Source organism: Sphaerodactylus townsendi, linkage group LG01, assembly GCF_021028975.2.
Source record: "Sphaerodactylus townsendi isolate TG3544 linkage group LG01, MPM_Stown_v2.3, whole genome shotgun sequence".
NCBI classification, from domain to species: domain Eukaryota; kingdom Metazoa; phylum Chordata; class Lepidosauria; order Squamata; family Sphaerodactylidae; genus Sphaerodactylus; species Sphaerodactylus townsendi.
Window position 1 is genome coordinate 70,750,047 of NC_059425.1, and position 17,890 is coordinate 70,767,936.

Below are 17,890 nucleotides of genomic sequence, written 5' to 3' on the forward strand. Positions count from 1 at the left end.
AATTGTGTCCAAATATAGGCCTATGTCAAATTTGCCTTTTGGGTGCAAAATAATTGAAAGAGTGTTTCTTAATAGAGTCATTCCTGTATTTTCTGGTTGATACATCTGTTCTTTGCCCATTGTCTGGCTTCAGAAATGGCTTTGGGATGGAGATTGCACTTTTGAGTCTGGTGGATAATCTTTAACTGCAACTGGATAGAAAAAAAGGGTCTTTCTTGGTTCTACTAGATCTCCTGACCCTGTTCAATACATTTGTGTGTGTGTGTGTGTGTTTGTGTGTGTGTGTGTGTGTCTGTGTGTGTGTACATATTTGAGCAATATTTGAGCAACTGGAAGTCTCTGTCCTAGACCAGTATCTACTGGATAAAGAATAATCTAGTGGTGGTAATAGGATAACAAATTTAAGTTTAATCTAAATCAAATGTAGATAGTGTTGGTCAGGAAAATGGAAGCTCTGAAGGTGATTGTCTTGCCCCTCCCCCAGCCATTGCAGGGTGTTAGTCTGAATTTGCTTAGCTATGTAAAGAGTCCAACAGTGCAATTCAGAACAGAATTACTCTAGTTTAAAGCCATTGAAGTCAATGGGCTTAGACTGGAGTAACCGTTCTGGATTGCACTGTAAGAGCCCTGTGGGTCCCTTCATTTCTAATGGAAGGTTAGATAAATATGATGGTGAAAAGTCAATTTTTTCAGCGCTCCTTTCCTGGACTCTGCCATCCTGGCTGCAGTGATCCATTCTGTGGTGACATCAATATTAGACTGTTAAACTGTTCATAGACAACTCATTAAAGGAGACAAAAGATGTTAACTAACCTGTTGAGTGGGTGCATGGATTTTTGGACAATCTGGTACTACAATCATGTTGGATGTGGTTATTATATATTTTAATTGAATTTTGCCTTACTAATATATTTATTTATTTATTTATGAAACTTTTATCCCATCTATCTGCCCCAAGGCAGCTAACAATTTAAAACCTATAAGATAAATTTACATCATAAAACCATTAAAATCAACCCCCATCACAAACGTACATCATTAAAACAATATTTGGTAGAGCTTAAAAACCAGAATTAAAATGCATACAACCCATGAAACGTTGGTTAGGAAGGAGGGATCATTGAGGGAATGCCAAATGAAACAAAAAGGTCTTCACCTACTAGTGGATAAAGGCAACAGAAGGGAACAGATGAGTCTCCCTGGGAAAAGAAATCCAGAGCTTTGGTGCCATGACCAAGAAAGCCTCTTATTGGTTGCTACCTTCCTGATCTCAGAAGGAAAGGGAATCCAAAGCAGGGCCTCTGAAGATGACTGTAGTGGCTGGGCAAGTTCACAATGGAGTTGGTGGCTTTGGAGGGCAAGACCAGCATTTTGAATCGTCCCCAGAAACAAATTGAAAACCAGGGTAGATGGGCCAAGACTGGATTGATATGGTCCCTGTGATCAGTTACTGTCCTGGCTCCAGCATTCTGTACCAACTGAAGTTTCCAAACACCTTTCAATGGCAGCCCCATATCATCTAATCTAGCTGTAACTAGAGCATGCACCACAGTGGCCAGATCTCTCTGGGCCAGGAAAGGCTGCCGCTGGCTAACCTGTCAACACTGGTAAAAGGCACTCTTGGTCATACTTAAATTGCCTTAAGACTTATGTATGGTGGAGAAGTGCAGGTGTAAATATTTTAATAAAGAACTAAAGGAGAATTCTGAATGTGTCTCTTCATCATGGGAATTTGTTTAACAATTAGAAAGTATGTGATTGAAGAGCATGTTAGGAATTAGATATTAAATAAGTACTGCATTTTTTGCCTCACCTGTGTGCATTTTCTTTTGAATGGGGCAGACAATGTAGACTCAATGATGTCTGCCATAGGAAAATGAATTGGCTCTTAGCGCAGAGCTGAGGGACTTTGGCTTGTTCCTGATATCAGCTGGTTAGGCAGGGAGCCTCTCTAACCCTTCCAGCCAAGAAGAGATGATTTCTTGGCTGTTGTAACTGCCCTCCTGACACTATTAAGAGAGGAAATTTATGGAAAGGATATTTTCCGTTCTCTCTTTGAATGTTCTTTGCCAGAAGTACCAATTTGAAAGTCAAAATAGAGAAGCAAAAACACCTCAAGATGGCCACCTGGTGGTAAGATTTTGGTCACTGCAGATTATGTTTTAAGTAATTACAATAATCCACATGATCCTGCAAAGGAAATTGATATTTCATCTGTAAAGAACCAGAAGCAGGGCATTTTCTGTGGCTATGAAGTCTTTCACTACTGTTACGGACGCCCGTTCCCCACTCTAACACTCACTACGTGGCAGATCTGATAATTTCTGCTGTTTGTGAGAGTGAGCGAAGAGTGAACTTTTCCCCTACTTCAATGTTATGTGCTTACAGGATTTGCAGTGCTGTTTTAGCATAGCCTTTGAAATAGCCAGGCAAAATGGGGGAAATCGTGCATATTCAAGCTGGGCAGTGTGGTAATCAAGCAGGTGGTAAGTTCTGGGAGGTGATTAGTGATGAGCATGAAATTAACATATCATAGTGACAGTGATTTGCAGCTGGACTGCATCAGTGTTTTCTGCAATGAGACCACTGCTGGTAAATATGTTCCTCATGCCATCTTGATTTATTTGGAGCTTGAAACTATGGACTCTGTGAGGTCTGGGCCTTTTGGCTGGATGGTTTGACCAGACAATTTTGTGTTTGACCCAAGTGGAGCTGCTAACAACTGGACCAAAGGTCACTTACTGAAGGTGCTGAGCTGGTGGATTCAGTCCTGCATGTAGTGAGGAAGGAAGCGGAGAATTGTGATTGTCTGCAGGGCTTCCACTTGACACACTCTCTGGGTGGTGGAACTGATTCTGGGATGGGCACCTTACTTATCAGCAAGATCTGTGGGGAGTACCCTGATCGCATCATGAACACCTTCAGCATGGTGCCATCTCCCAAGGTCTCTGACATTGTGGTGGAGCCATACAATGCCACCCTCTCAGTGCACCAGCTAGTGGAGAACACAGATGAGACCTACTGTATTGACAACGAAGCCCTATACGACATCTGCTTCCGCACCCTCAAGCTCATCACTCCCACCTATGGCAACCTTAACCACCAGGCCTCTGCTACCATGAGCAGCATAATAATCTGCCTCTGCTCTCCTGGACAGCTCTGTGCTGACCTCCGTAAGGTAGTGGTCAACATGGTCCCCTTCCCGATCTCCACTTTTTCATCCCTGGCTTTGCTCCCTTGACCAATCATGGCAGCCAACAGTATCAAGTCTTGATGGTCCCAGAATTGACGCAGCAAGTCTTTGATGCCAAGCACATGATGGCAGACTGTGACCTCCGCCACAGATACTACCTGAGCATGGCAGCTGTCTTCCAGGGCCATATGACCATGAAAGAGATGGTGAATGTGTAGAACAAGAACAGCAGCTACTTCGTAGAGTGGATCCCCAACAACATCAAAACAGTGCTGTATGATATCCCTCCCTTCACAGTCTGAAAATGGCCATCACTTTCATCAGCAACAGCACAGCCATCTAGGAGCTCTTCAAATGTATCTTGGAGCAATTCACTGCCATGTTCCATTGCAATGCCATGTTCCATTGCAATGCCACAGGTACGTAGGAGAGGGGATGGACAAGATGGAATTCACAGAAGCAGAGAACAACATGAATGACCTGGGTTTTTTAATACCAAAAGCATCAGGATTCCTCAGCTAAGGAAGAGGAAGACTTCAGTGAAGAGACTGAGGAAGAAGCTTGAGGGTCATCTCCTGCCATTTAAAAAAACAACAACATTAAAGTAAATCTGCACAAAATAATTTTTTTTAAAGAGACCTGTTCATATCACACCATCAGTTCAGAAAACAGTACTGATTTTTTTTTAAAAAAATGCTATACTCTCAAGAGACCAATATTTAGGTTTTCAGTGTAATTCCTCATCATTTGTTTCAATAGTGGCTGGATATTTGTAGAGCTTGACTTAAAATACGGGCGGGGGGACTCTTCAGAGAAAGACTCAACATGATTAGGGTTGCTTTTTAAAATTTACTTAGAGCAATCACAGTCCAAGGTCACGCAAAGGCAAACCCTTCACTATTTTATTTCTTGCTTCATTCTAGAGATTTGGTTGCATGACAATAGATAGCAACAGTACACCAAAAAAATAATCATTTGATAACACAGAGAACTGTGATGACTACGTAGACTTCTGCTACAATACCTGTGGTCTTAAATATTCTTTTAGGCTAAGAAAACTTCCTGGCAGTTTTAGAACAGCATTGTGGGAATGGTGATATTCTTCCCTGCCCCTATTCCATGACAACATAATGACAGTTGTGGATTCGGGGGGGGGAGGGGGAGGGTTCAAATTATTTCTACTCTGCCTTCTCTTCTCCATTTTGAAAGAACTTTTTATTTTGCAATAAAGTATTGCATGATCTCCTTCTAAACTTTCAGCTGGTTGGCCACCCCAGTACTATCATAATCATCTTTTGAGAAGAGAAGAGGGAAGAACATAGAAAGTGTATGACAGTGGGAGGAAAGGATCAGACAGACAGACAGGCAGATCTAACCATGTTGAGGTTGGGACTAAAAATGGGTCTGCAGGTGGAAGGCAACTGTTTTATTCAGAATGGAGTCAATTGATTAAATCCTGAAAGAATCACAAATGGTCATATGCCCTAAAGGTTCACTACCTGTACTAGATACATATTTAATTGTTTAACTATGGTTCTCCCCCCTCCCCCATAGATTCCAATAACATTTTAAAATGCAGCATGATTTTGCATACACTTCCTCTCCTCAGGGTTCCAAATAACAGCACAGCCAGCTTCAGAGTAGAATCTCCAGTGACAAGCAGCTTACACTATCTCAGCAACTCCGCCTCAGAAGCAAGGTATGCAGTATCTACCCATCAGCCTGATGAGTTAGCAAGTATAGACGCATTCTGCTAATGGATCAATTTGTCTTGTTTTCCCCTGCCTTTAATTCCAGAACTTGGGTTTTGACAATAACCCTGGAGTCATGAGTAGAGATTCCCCCAGTACTTTCCTGTCAGCTACTGGTTCATATTTTTCAGTGACACACAGTGAAAGGGGATAAATATTCACATTTTTTCGGTAACTATAAGTAGAATAAACACTGAAGTCTGTGTAGGCTGTGATATTGTCCCATTTCCAGTGCACATTTTCTTTTTTAAAATAATGGAAATATCCAACATTTATTTTTCTATTCTGGTTGGGCCCCAGGAAATACAGTCTGTGAATTTACCGTCTGTTTCCATTTGTTAAGAGAGGATCTCAAAGCCACTGCTTGGAAGCAGGCAGAAACGTTCTTTGAATCTTTTTCTTTCACAGCAGATATTGCCAAAAAAGCAAACCACTACTCATTTCTCTGAAGCTGTCAGAGTCTCTGCCGTGACCAATGTCACAGAACAATTCTAGCTGTGTAGTGAACATATGTGTAGCAGCTTTGGATTGAGGTTTTTACATGCAAGATGTTTTACAATTACCTTGTGCCATTCTTGTTTTCAACAACCCCTGTAAGAGATGAGTTGACCAGTGCTGTGGAATTTGAATCCAGTCCCTTTGAAGACAAAGTGGTATCTGCCTAGGGAGTGTTAGTAGTGACTCTTTTGCACCACACAAGACAGCATTCTTCATGTGATTGCAACGGCTACTAGGTAATTTTTGGTGGCTAGGAAAAATTTATTTTCCCCTTAGAATATTTCTAAATAAATGAAACAAATGTATAAAACAGATGGAAAATGTATGATCTGAAATTATGCTGCCTTCTGCTTTTATAGAAGCCCTGCTTTACATGCTTCCCTTCTCAGAGTGAGGTAGGTAGCTACTAGAGACATGGCCTTCTTAGCGGGGGTGTTCTGATTTTGGAATTCCCTCCTTGCTCTTTTTACCTGGACCTAATTCCTAGAGCTTTAATTCCAGGTGAAAATATTTCTTCTTTTCACAGATTTTTAAATAGCTGCCTTTGTTCTGTTCTAATGCCTTCTTACTGCTGCATTAGAAACAGTTATTACTGGTCTTAACTGCATTTTTATTGCTTTAATTTTCTGATTTTAGCTGTTGCTCAAGGACAGCCTATGTGGTGAACTGCTGGAAGAAATCTTCCAGTGATTCACTATAGCAGCTGCTAGTGAACTCCACTGAAGGGACTGATGCCTTTACTAAAAAAACAATAGGAGGCAGCAATAGAGGCATCAGGGATGCTTCCACAGTGTCATACAGACACATGGCTAATGAGTGGATAGCAGTCAGGAAGTGATGTCAATCACACGTACTACTATCCACACATCAGTACTGGGTTTGCAAACTGCTACAGAAGCAGCCCACTGCTTCTTTTACCTCTGGACGTGCTCCCGTGAAGACACCAAGACTACCTTCAGCAGTAGTCAGTGACAGTATCTGTAATTCTTCCCCCCTAAAAAACCACACAAACTGCCCTGTTGTTCCTCCTAGAGCCCAAGACATTAGTAGGCTGCAATTAATTCTTTATTGCTAGGTTCAAAACAGAATTGTTATACTGTTTGTTTAAGTATGTGTTTAGAATTTATGGAACATAAATATTTTGAATAATTAGCACAATGATCTGCATAACATAACTATATCCACAATGGCAACCAACACAGTCTCTGTCCCATGACCAGCATGGAAGCTGGACTGGAAGGGATCCAACACTGTAGCTTCATCCAGGAAAGACTGGAGCTGTTCCACAACCACTCTCTCAATTACCTTTCCCAGAAACGAAAGATTCGAAACTGGGCCATAATTGGCCAGATCGAATGGATCTAAAGTTGGTCTTCTTAAGAGTGGATGGACCACCGCCTCTTTCAACCATCAGAAGCCCATGTGGCTGAGAGCGTTCTAAAAGAACTGTGTCTGGCCTAAGGTCACTCAACAGGCTTCATGTAGCGAAGTGGAGAATTAAACCCTGTCCTCCAGATTAGAGTCTACTGCTAGTTGACAACGAAGAAATTGAAATTATTAATTATTTTGTATTCCTCAGCCAGGAGGGAGACTGCAACCAAATTAATTCATACTACAGCATTACCCATTACTAAATGTGTAAAAGTTGGACAGTTTAAAAAGCTGATAGAACAAAGCTGATTCGTTTGAAATGTGATGTTGGAGAAGAGTTTTACAGATACTGTAGACCACATAAAATGCAAATAAGTGGGTTCTGGATTAAATCATGCCTGAACTCTCCATGAAACGTAATATGCTCAACATGAGGCTATCATACTCTGTTCACAATATGAGAAGACAAGAGTCACTGAAAAAGACAATAATGCTAGGAAAAGTTGAAAGCAAGAAAAATGGGAAGACCCAGTGTTAGATGGATAGATTCAATCAAGGAAGCCCTGGCCCTCAGTTTGCAAGACCTGAGCTAGGCTTTTAACAATAGGATGGTTTGAAAGTGATTAATTCATAGGGTTGCCACAAGTCAGAAGCAACTTAAAACATACATACAGAATAAATAAACCAAAGTACTGGAACTGAGCCCCACATAAACCCAGTTAAATAAACAGAGGTCACACAGTCCTGGGTCTGGAATCTGAGATTGTTGAATATGCAGCATTTAAACAGGCGAGATTATGAAGTGATAGACCAACTCAGCTAAAAGCTTAAATATCTTATTATTGCAGAATTTCCCCAAGTTCAAGTTCATCCATCCCTCTCACAGGAGACCGTCAAACAGATGCTGATATTCTAGCTTTCATTAGAGCGAGACGGAATCTCCAGCAAAAGAAAGGTAACCTGACAAACTTTCTTATACAATACAGTTAATCAAAGGCTATCAAGTCATCTCCTCCATTTATAAATTTGTGATACGTTCCGTGATTCGTTGCAGGTGTTTTATGCTTTTGTACAGTTCGATTTTAGAAGTGCTACTGCTTGTTTAGTGTACTTGTTTATTGCTTTTATTGGTCCCCTGCACAAAAAGAAAGGCACAAAGATTAAATTACATTACTAATTATTTGACATTATGAACATAAGAACATAAGAAAGAACCTGCTGGATCAGACCAGAGTCCATCTAGTCCAGTGGTGGCGAACCTTTTGCACTCCAGATGTTATGGATTACAATTTCCATCAGCCCCTGCCAGCATGGCCAATTGGCCATGCTGGCAGGGGCTGATGGGAATTGTAGTCCATAACATCTGGAGTGCAAAAGGTTCGCCACCACAGATCTAGTCCAGCACCGTGCTACTTGCAATGGCCCACCAGATACCTTTGGGAGCTCACATCCTGGAGCAATGGCCTTCAGCTGCTGCTGCTCCTGAGCACTTGGTCTGCTGAGGCATTTGCAATCTCAGACGAATAAGGATCAAGATTGATAGCCATAGATCAAATTCTCCTCCATAAATCTGTTTAAGCCCTTTTTAAAGCTATCCAGGTTAGTGGCCATCACAACCTCCTGTGGCAGCATATTCCAAACACGCGTTGCGTGAAGAAATATTTCCTTTTATTAGTCCTAATCCCCCCCCCAGCATTTTCATTGTTTGCCCACTAGTTCTAGTATTGTGAGAGAGAAAAATTTCTCTCTGTCAACATTTTCTATCCCATACATAATTTTGTAGACTTTGTAGACTGCAGCAGCCTTTCCTCATATGGAAGGTGCTCCAGTCCCTCAATCATCCTCGTTGCCCTTCTCTGCACTTTTTCTATCTCTTCAATATCCATTTTGAGATGTGACGACCAGAACTGAAAGCAGTACTCCAAGTGCGGTTGCACCACTGCCTTATATAAGGGCATGACAATCTTTGCAGTTTTATTATTAATTCCTTTCCTTTCCTAATTATCCCCAGCATAGTTTGCCTTTTACACAGCTGCCATGCATTGAGTTGACATTCCCATGGAACTATCAACTAAGACGCCTAAATCACTTTCCTGGTCTGTGACTGATAGCACTGACCCCTGTAGTGTGTATGTGGAGTTTGGATTTTTTGCCCCTATGTGCATCTCTTTACATTTTGCTACATTGAACTGCATTTGCCATTTCTTAGCCCACTCACCTAATTTATCAAGGTCCGCTTGGAGCTCTTCGCAATCCTTTGCGGTTCTCACCACCTTACATAATTTGGTATCATTTGCAAACTTGGCCACCACGCTACCCACCCCTACTTCCAGGTCATTTATGGATAGGCTAACTGGGAAGGCAATGGCACTCCATAAATAAAGTCTGCCTAGCAAATGTCATGATGTGACATCACCTTATGAGTCAGTAATGACCCAGTGCTTGCACAGGGGACTAGCTTTAAGAGTAGTTCAGTAGGGAGTCAGCTTTTTATGGAGGTCGTGAGCTCCCCTTCACTGGCAGTCTTCCAACAGCAGTTGAATGATTACTTGCTTTAGGCTGATCCTACATTGAGCAGGAAGTTTGGGTAGATGGACTGGATGGTCCCTTTAAGTTCTTTGATTCTATGGTTTTGTTCATGGCCACACCTCCCCAAGTGCATGGCCACACCTCCCCAAGCCCCACTCCTGGCCTCAGTGCTTATAAAAGCAGCTCTCGGGAGGCCAGGGATGGCAGACTCCCCTGCCCCCCCACCCCGCCAGCTGGGCTCCCAGCCGGCAGTCCCTTCTGCCCTCTCCTCCAGGCAGAGGTGTAGCTAAGGAAAATGGAGCCCGGTGCAAAATCTGAGCCCCCCCTCCCCCCCGGGGCGGCTGCTGTGATGCTGGAATCCACCCCAAAACAGCATCATTTTCAATGGTGTTTAGGGAGCCCAGATTCTCCTTTTAAATCCACCCTTAAAGGGAGAATCTGGGGTTCCCAGTCAGGGGTGCAATTGTTAAGCTAGCAGCACCAAACTTTCAGGGATTCTTTAGGAGACACTCCTGATGATACCATCCAAGTTTGGTGAAGTTTGGTTCATGGGGTCCAAAGTTATGGACCTTCAAAGGAGTAGCCCCCACCTCCTATTAGCTCCCATTGGAAACAATGGGGGATGGGAGCACCCCCTTTGGGAAACTTTAGACCCCCTGAACCAAACCTCACTTAACTTGGATGGTATCATCAGGAGAGTCTCCCAAAAAATCTCTGAAATTTTGGTGCTGCTAGCATAAAAACTGCTCCCCTTCAGGCCAAAAACTGAAAAAACACTTTAAAAATACAAAAAAAAAACCACAAATGGGGGGCAGAGCTTCGGACATGTATTGGGGGGGTTAAACCCAGGAACACCCCTCCCCCTTACCTATGTCCTTGACAGGAACAATCCACTCTTGTTGACTCTCCCTCTGTAGCATGCCTGCCAAATTGGCATCACAAGTGGTTCAGTGGAAGAGCAATGAAAACTCTTTACTGTTCTTAAGCTCACACATGTCCCCACGTGCACTGGAAGCCATGTATGTAAACGTTTGCAAAAGTAAGTCCAATTCACTTGATTAATTTCTCATGGTAAAAGAATGCATAAATTCTGCCAACATGTCTATCTTGTAGAGGATCTTATTGGTATAAGTTCTGGTTCCTATTTTTGGTTCTTCATGCAGTGGAGGATGCCCAGGCCCATGATTTGCTCCCACCCTTGATCAAATCATGTGCTGGATGCCCAGAGTGTTTGAGAGCTAGTGTCTAGGTGATGAATGTATAACATTTCATTCTTTTCCAAAGGTAACTATAATTGTCAAGCAGTAGAAGACATTTGTCATTAAATAGACAACAGTGGCACCTAAAGGTAAAAAGGAAACTATTAATCTTAGGAAAAAGAAAAAAACATTCTGTGTAACAGTGATTCTTTAGTGACAGGAACAAATTATACCAAGCAGATGAAAACAGCTGTGATTAGTGAAGCAATAACTTTCCATCACCACCCCAGTGCTGATGACAGCATTACTGAGCAAGCTATCAGCACCTGCCAGATGGTGTTAGCATTATCCTACAGTGGAGTTTTAGTCTATCTCTGTGGTTATCAGCAATAATTGTCAGGTGTAAACATAAAGGCTGCAAGCCTGCCACCTTCCTTCATCTAGAACAAACATTCTGCACACTTAGGCTTTGAGTTTTCATGTATCTAAGCTTAGTAAACTTGGTGTCAAGCTCCTTATTGAAAATCTAATGATGTTGAATTTGTATGGTATGCAGTATCAAACCGTTATATGACAAGATCAGAAGATTTAAGACAGATCCTTTTGGGGAAAAAAACCTAATTCATAGTTAGAAAAGGGTACATCTTAACAATAAGAGCATATCTTCCCTTAACTCACCAGTTTACAGGACAGCCAAGAAAATCTGGTCAAGAGACTAGCGTGAATTCATTGAAATTGGGCAAAGGCTACTCTTGCCCTTAGAAAATCAGACCTTGATAAACCTGACTGGACTGTTTAGATAAACATACATATTCAGATGGTATATACCATATATTCTGCAGATGGTGGCTAGGCAGAGATGTTTATAAAAACCTTTTCTGACATTGAACAATTAAACCCATTCAGTGTTTTGGCAGGCCATTTTGACTTGCTTGCTCTATGCTTAGATAATTTACCAAATATATAATAGACTCAGCATGATCCTATGAACTGCTTCAAATATTAACACAATTCCTATAAGTGCAGCACTTCCACAAAGGAAAAAAAGTATGAAAATTTTCTTCATGGGATGCCAGGAACCCTACCTCCTATTCTTTACTTTCCTCTTCTCACACAATTGTTAGTTTTTGCAAGGTGTAGTGCCTGGTCTCAGATTCAGGGAGCATGGAGCCACAACTTGGAAGAGGCAATACTATGCCTGCTCCTCTGGGAACAGCATTTCTCTCTAGCTTACCATGTATACTCATGTATAAGTCGACCCGCATATAAGTCGAGGCACCTAATTTTACCACAAAAAACTGGGAAAACTTATTGACTCACATATAAGTTGAGGGTGGGAAATGCAGCAGCTACTGGTAAATTTCAAAAATAAAAATATCAATAAAATTACATTAATTGAGGCATCAGTAGGTTAAATGTTTTTGAATATTTATTTCAAAGAAAAACGGTGAACTAGCTCTGTAAGCCCTGATTCTCCGTTTAAATCCACTCAGAAAGGGGGGAGGTGATTTAAAGGGAGAATCTGGGGAAAATTTGAGGGTGCCTGTCAGGGGAGGAATGTTTATGTTAGCAGTACCAACATTTCAGAGTATCTTTAGGAGACCCTCCTGATGATACCACCCAGGTTTGGTGAAGTTTGGTTCAGGGGGTCCAAAGTTATGGACCCTCAAAAGGATAGCCCCATCTACTATTAGCTTCCATTGGAAACAATGGGGGATGGAAGCACCCATTTTAGGGATCCAAAAACTTTGGACCCCCTGAACCAAACATCCCCAAACCTGGCTGGTATCAGCAAGAGATTATCCTGATGATACCACCCAAGTTTAGTGAAGTTTGGTTCAAGGGGCCCAAAGTAATGGACCCTCAAAAGGGTAGCCCCATCTACTATTAGCTCCCATTGGAAACAGTGGGGGATGTGGCACCCCGTTTGGGGGTCCATAATTTTGGACCCCCTGAACCAAACTTTACCAAACCTGGCTGGTATCATCAGGAGTGTCACCTAATGATAGCCTGAAATTTTGGTGCCGCTAGCCTAAAAACTGCGCCACCTGGCAGCCGACAAAGTAAAAACCCTAAAATATTTTTTAAAATATACCTCATTCACGTATAAGTCAAGGGGGGCTTTTTTAGCACAAAAATATGCTGAAAAAGTCGACTTATATGTAAGTATATACAGTAACCATTTAAGGAAGTAGGTGGATTAAATATTGATGCCACCCCTATTGGGGTTAAAACAGATAGATTGCCTGAAGCTACTAAAGGCTATGCTTCTATAATGGAGTTGCAGTATGCCTCTTGCCATTGTATGAGATGTAAATGTATCTCCTTAGACAGTAACTGTCTTATAATGTTCCATGGAACTATACCTCCACATTAACAAATATTCACAACCGGTAATGTTAACAAGGTCAATCTACAAATGTGGATGTCTTCACTGAATGATTTAGAAGAAAAGGAATGGTTCTGTTCAAACATCATCTGGACAATCAATATGCTATGCTGTATTATCTTTTTTAAAAAGAAGATAAAATGTATGTAGAGTCCAGTGGAGTGAAACAGCAGCTTTCTAAATAAAGAAGACATCAGCATGGGAATGCTCAGGACAATGAAAGTAATGTAGTGGAAAATACCCACTGCAAGGGGTCCAACATGGGAGATCAACAAGTCCCAGCTCAGTATCATTTGAAGCTCTGAGCTGTGGAAACAAAAATTAATTAAAACAGGAAATGTAGTCCTTTACAATATCAGTTAATTATTACAGTGGAATACTCTCTGTGATCAAATATCAGTGGCTGCCAGCCTGTAACCCTGGGTGTGGGTGGCTTAACAAGATTTGGAAAGTGAGCAAATTCCTCTTTTTAACATCACCATGGATTTTAAATCTGAAGACCATGATGACTGCAGTGCAATGGGTTAGGGAAAATATTTTTCTTTTCTTTTTTTAATATTTGCAATGGAAAAATTAAAGTTGGGGGAACACTTTAACAAACATCTATACAATGGTTTGTCTCTAGGCAGAGGCGGGATCCAACAGGTTCTCACCAGTTCCTGAGAGTGAGTTACTAATTATTTGTGTGTGCCGAGAGGGGGTTACTAATTGGGTCTGCTTTTCCGTTAGAAATTCCATTAGGTCCAAAAATCATGAAGTCCTGTTGTTTCCTATGTGGCTGGTTAGCGAAGGTAGAAAACGGGATAATTCTCCCTGTTGGGATCTCTGTTGGGATCATGTTAGCATGTTCTTTGTCCCAGGGAGACAAATAGACTAGGGTTGTAGATGGGAACTGGCTTTTCCAGCTGAAGCATTGTTTTACCTTTAATCCTTTTAGGAAAGGGTGAGACAGGTCAAGTCCAGGCAGGTTTTCTGTCCTTGTGGGTAACACTGAGACAATGCAGAAAATGACACTTTGGCACAGCACTGCTAGGTACCCCAAGGATTGACAGGATGGGTAGAGACAGGGCTCCCCAACCCACCATGGGTCAGTCTGCTAAAAATGCATTGTAAAAGCAAGGTTTTTCTGTTAGAATGTATAGACAGAATATTTTAATGCAAGGCAATCTACAACATGAGATAATTCCTGTGTAAATGGTTAGCATGTCATATATTATAACAGCCAACTCTGCCCTGATCTGCAGATACTAAAATCCTCAGATCAGGGACAGGTGAAGAGTAAAGAGATTTTTTTCTGCAAACTTGTGGCACCTGAGGTTTGCAGAAAAATCTAAAAACTAGCTGGAAATGGATAGGGGAGTTTTAATTCCCTCCCTTGCAAAACCACTGCTCAGGGCTTGCACAGGAAGCCAGATAGCCCTTTACAGCTGATGCTGATGCAGGGTGATGTTCTCCCACTGTCAGGTCTCAATAGGCTGGCATGCTGCTGTTGCAAGAGGCCGGCATACTGCCAAAGCTGGGTGGCCCTTTGTAGCTTCCACCAATAATGGGCAGCCTTCTGCTGCTAGGCTGCAACAGGCTGTCATAGGCCCTTGGGAAGAAACCAGTGATGAAGGGCTGTCCAGGGGCAAAGGCATCTCCACCCCCTGCGCTCATCCCCACTCCAGCAGGTCTTGTAGGGCTGGCTGCATTAGCATCATGTGATCTCCCACAGACTCCATCAATGCTGGGCAGGCAGCCCTCTGCTGACACCAAGCAGACTTTTCCTGCCACTGAAAGCAGGAAGCCCTCTTCAGCTGCCTCAAACTCTGAGTGGACTTCTCCCACCACCAGATGGCAATAGTCTGGTACCAGACCCAGTAAGGGAGCTGGTGGCAACAGGGCTGAGTGGACAGGTCTGGAGGAACCCTGGGCAGCAAACTGGGATGAGGCTGGTGGGAGGACAGGACAGGGAAAACCATGCATGAGGGACCTCCCCAGTGGCTGCAGAAAGATCCCACAACCCAGGGCTGATCCAGCAATGAACAGGATCTGAGCAAGTGATGGAAATCAGGCAGAAAGAGAGAGTAATGGGAGGAGGGGGAGGAGGGGGGAGGAAGAAAAATGACGGCAGCTGTGAGTGGAAGGAAAAAATAGATAAAGAGAATTGGAGGGAGGGAGGGAGGGAGGGAGGGAGGGAGGGAGAGACAAGCAGACTGAGAGAAGGGGTCATATTAAAGGGGAATGAGAAAAGTGTGGCAACAGCACGGCCACTTCTGCAAGTTAGTACAATTTGATATGTTATAAGCGATGCATTTTATATTGGTAAAGTAGTAAAATTCGTTTCTGTGAGAAACTTGTGCATATTTCAGTTTCTCCCCCAAATTTGGTGGGAGTGGGGATGGAAGGGTTTGGGAAAAAAAATAGGAACAAAGTGTTTTCCTCCCATGTTTTCCAAGGATGTGTGTATTTGGAAATGATGCATTTTGGAAGAGAGTGCTGTCTAGGTCAACCAATGGTTGCAAAGATGGAAGAGGTCAATGGCAATGATGCCAGTCTGCAGAATTTGTGCTGACACCTAGTGGACAAATGCTTAAACACACAATTACTTAAAGCTGAATTTTGTAAAAGGTTATAACAACCTCCATGTAGGCAGGCATTAGAAGTTTCATCACACTCAGCATGCAATATCTTCCTGACAAAACCATGGAAACAATAGGAAGTATAACTGAAGCATCCCATCTCTTCAAGTTGGAAGACAAGGTTCACATAATTTAAACATATTAAAGATAATCCACATTGGTTCTTGTCAGTTTCCTTAAAATTCCTTGGTCAAAGGATTTCTCTCTGAAATATATATTTTTGTCTAGACATTGACAAACTGATAATCATATTTTTTTCTAATAACCTTGTCATTATCTGTTTCAGGACTGAGGAACAAGTGACTTTTCAATTATGCAACAACCTGCCATCTCATACATGAAAGTGAAAAGAACAGCTGTACAACTGGAACCAATGGATCTTTGAGCTGCAGCTCAATTTACAACAGAACAAGCAAATCAAATGGCTTTGTGTTTTTCCACCCAAGGAATGGTGTTCAACATGTGTTTTCAGTGTTTTCCTCATTGCGAAGAACAAGCAAAGGCAAACAGGAACTCCAAGTGTGAGTTTATTAAGAACCTGATGGCTATTTTATATGGCCTATAAACGTCAAGATTATTTAGTACCTTTCAAAAATGCTTTTCAATGCCTACTGCAAGCAGAAGAATCCTTTGCCAGGAGGTTTTCTGTCCCTTGGAATCTGATCAAATGCTTGCCTAATTCTCAACAGGTTGGATTTGCACATTTTGTTGGGTCCTTTGTTTCATTTTGGTTTCCATTGGCTTAAAAGCACTGTGCGAAAGAAAATATTTTCGTCCCATGTGATTTCATTTAGAGAGCTGTTAATTAATGCCAGCAATTAAAAACAAGATCAAGACATTACAAAACCTGATCTTCATCATGAAATGATATTTTGTAGCTCCTTGTTCACCAAAGAGTGAGGGTGTCAGACACTCTACAGTCCATTAAGTGCTAGCTGGTAAATTGGTGCTGAGATTTTTCCTTAACTGTAACAACTGGATTATTTTTCTAAATCAGTTATTTCAGTTTCTGTGTTAATAATTTCTGTGGTCGCTGTTGGGATCCTGGAATCCTGCATCAGTGCGGACCCACTTTCCCTCTGTTTGTGGACAGGCTTGAGCAACCTTTTTATTGCATGTAATTATTAAGTGTAATAGAACCAACAAACTAATTTCAGTTAACACAAATTGGAAATGAATCAGAGAGTAAAAGAAAAAAAATAAAGCTGCTGCTGAATTTCTCTAGATTGCAAAATCTGCAGCCTGAAATGATTGGTGTTGCTTCTGAGAGACTTTGCAACAATGAGCCTTCTAAATGCAGTTTCTTGTGGAATGACTAAAAGAAAAATAAACACCTTTTCATTTGGAATGCAAAAGGGGACAGTTGTATTTCTTTAAATAATTTATTTGAGGAATGTTATGCTGGACCTCAAGCTCACTTTCCACTGGCGGAAGGGCACTTGCAACAGTGAAAGGGGGATCTGGGAATTTTTGCAACTTCTTCCCTACAGAGTTCCTCCACATCCTGCCTAGTGTCATCTCTAGGGGGTCCAGAACCTTATGGACAATGTTTAAAGACTGCAGTGGGACGGGAAAAGCAGGAAAGTTCCAGTTTGAAGCCAACCCTTTTTAAAGAAAAGCTGTTTGTCCCTTCAAGGATTCAAAATGCATGTTTGTTCTTGTTTTGAGCCAAGGGGAGATGTTGGAGAGGCAATCAGAAACTGCAGACAAATTATATAAATTGGCTATAAATACAGTGGAAGTATACAGTTCTTGCGTTCATGTTCATGAGGTGGAAAAGTGTCACTGAAACAAAAATACAGTTTTCAAAATTTATACCCAAAAAACAGATCAGAATTATGGCCATAGGAAGACCCTTCAGGAAAAGATCTTGACTTGGCACAAAAATCAGCAGCTTAAATAGACCCACATCAATGGAAGTCGAATACACGTGCACAAAACATCTAAAAGGTGTAAATTAACAGATCTATGCCTTGTTTAATGCTTAGGAGGAAGACAAGAGTTGTTTACAGCCAGTTCTCTGGGGCCAAGGTATCATGAAGGGTGTAAAATCTGCACAGTTCTGATGGCACCATTGGATCTTATCTGCTGTCCTCACTTAACAGAATTTAACACTGAGCAATGTACTTTCAGTATGACCAATGTCTCTAAAAACCATTCTTTCTCATCGTTTCTTTCCTTTGGATATCATTTATCTCCACAAACATTAATTTGGGCCAAAGTTTCCCATTTGGATTCAAATTCCTTTTCCTCCTCTACTTTTTACGGCATGTAGCACCATGGCAAGTACAGACTGGCGTAATCCTGACCATCCCCTTGGCAGAGCCTTTTCCACATTG

General features: G+C 41.8%; 1 protein-coding gene and 1 pseudogene across 2 annotated transcripts in view; both read left to right on the forward strand.

Moving 5' to 3' along the window:
• The window catches only part of KIF6 (kinesin family member 6), a 182,656-nt gene extending 165,750 nt beyond the window's left edge, over positions 1–16,906 (forward strand). For both annotated transcript variants that reach the window (XM_048517665.1, XM_048517750.1), the window contains 3 exons: positions 4,803–4,892; positions 7,662–7,768; positions 15,838–16,906. In XM_048517665.1, the coding sequence (XP_048373622.1) occupies positions 4,803–4,892; positions 7,662–7,768; positions 15,838–15,854 (214 nt within the window). In that variant the 3' untranslated portion in view covers positions 15,855–16,906. The remainder of the gene's footprint in view (positions 1–4,802; positions 4,893–7,661; positions 7,769–15,837) is intronic.
• Positions 2,435–3,816, forward strand: LOC125445020 (annotated as a pseudogene).
• Positions 16,907–17,890: the final 984 nt, after the last annotated feature.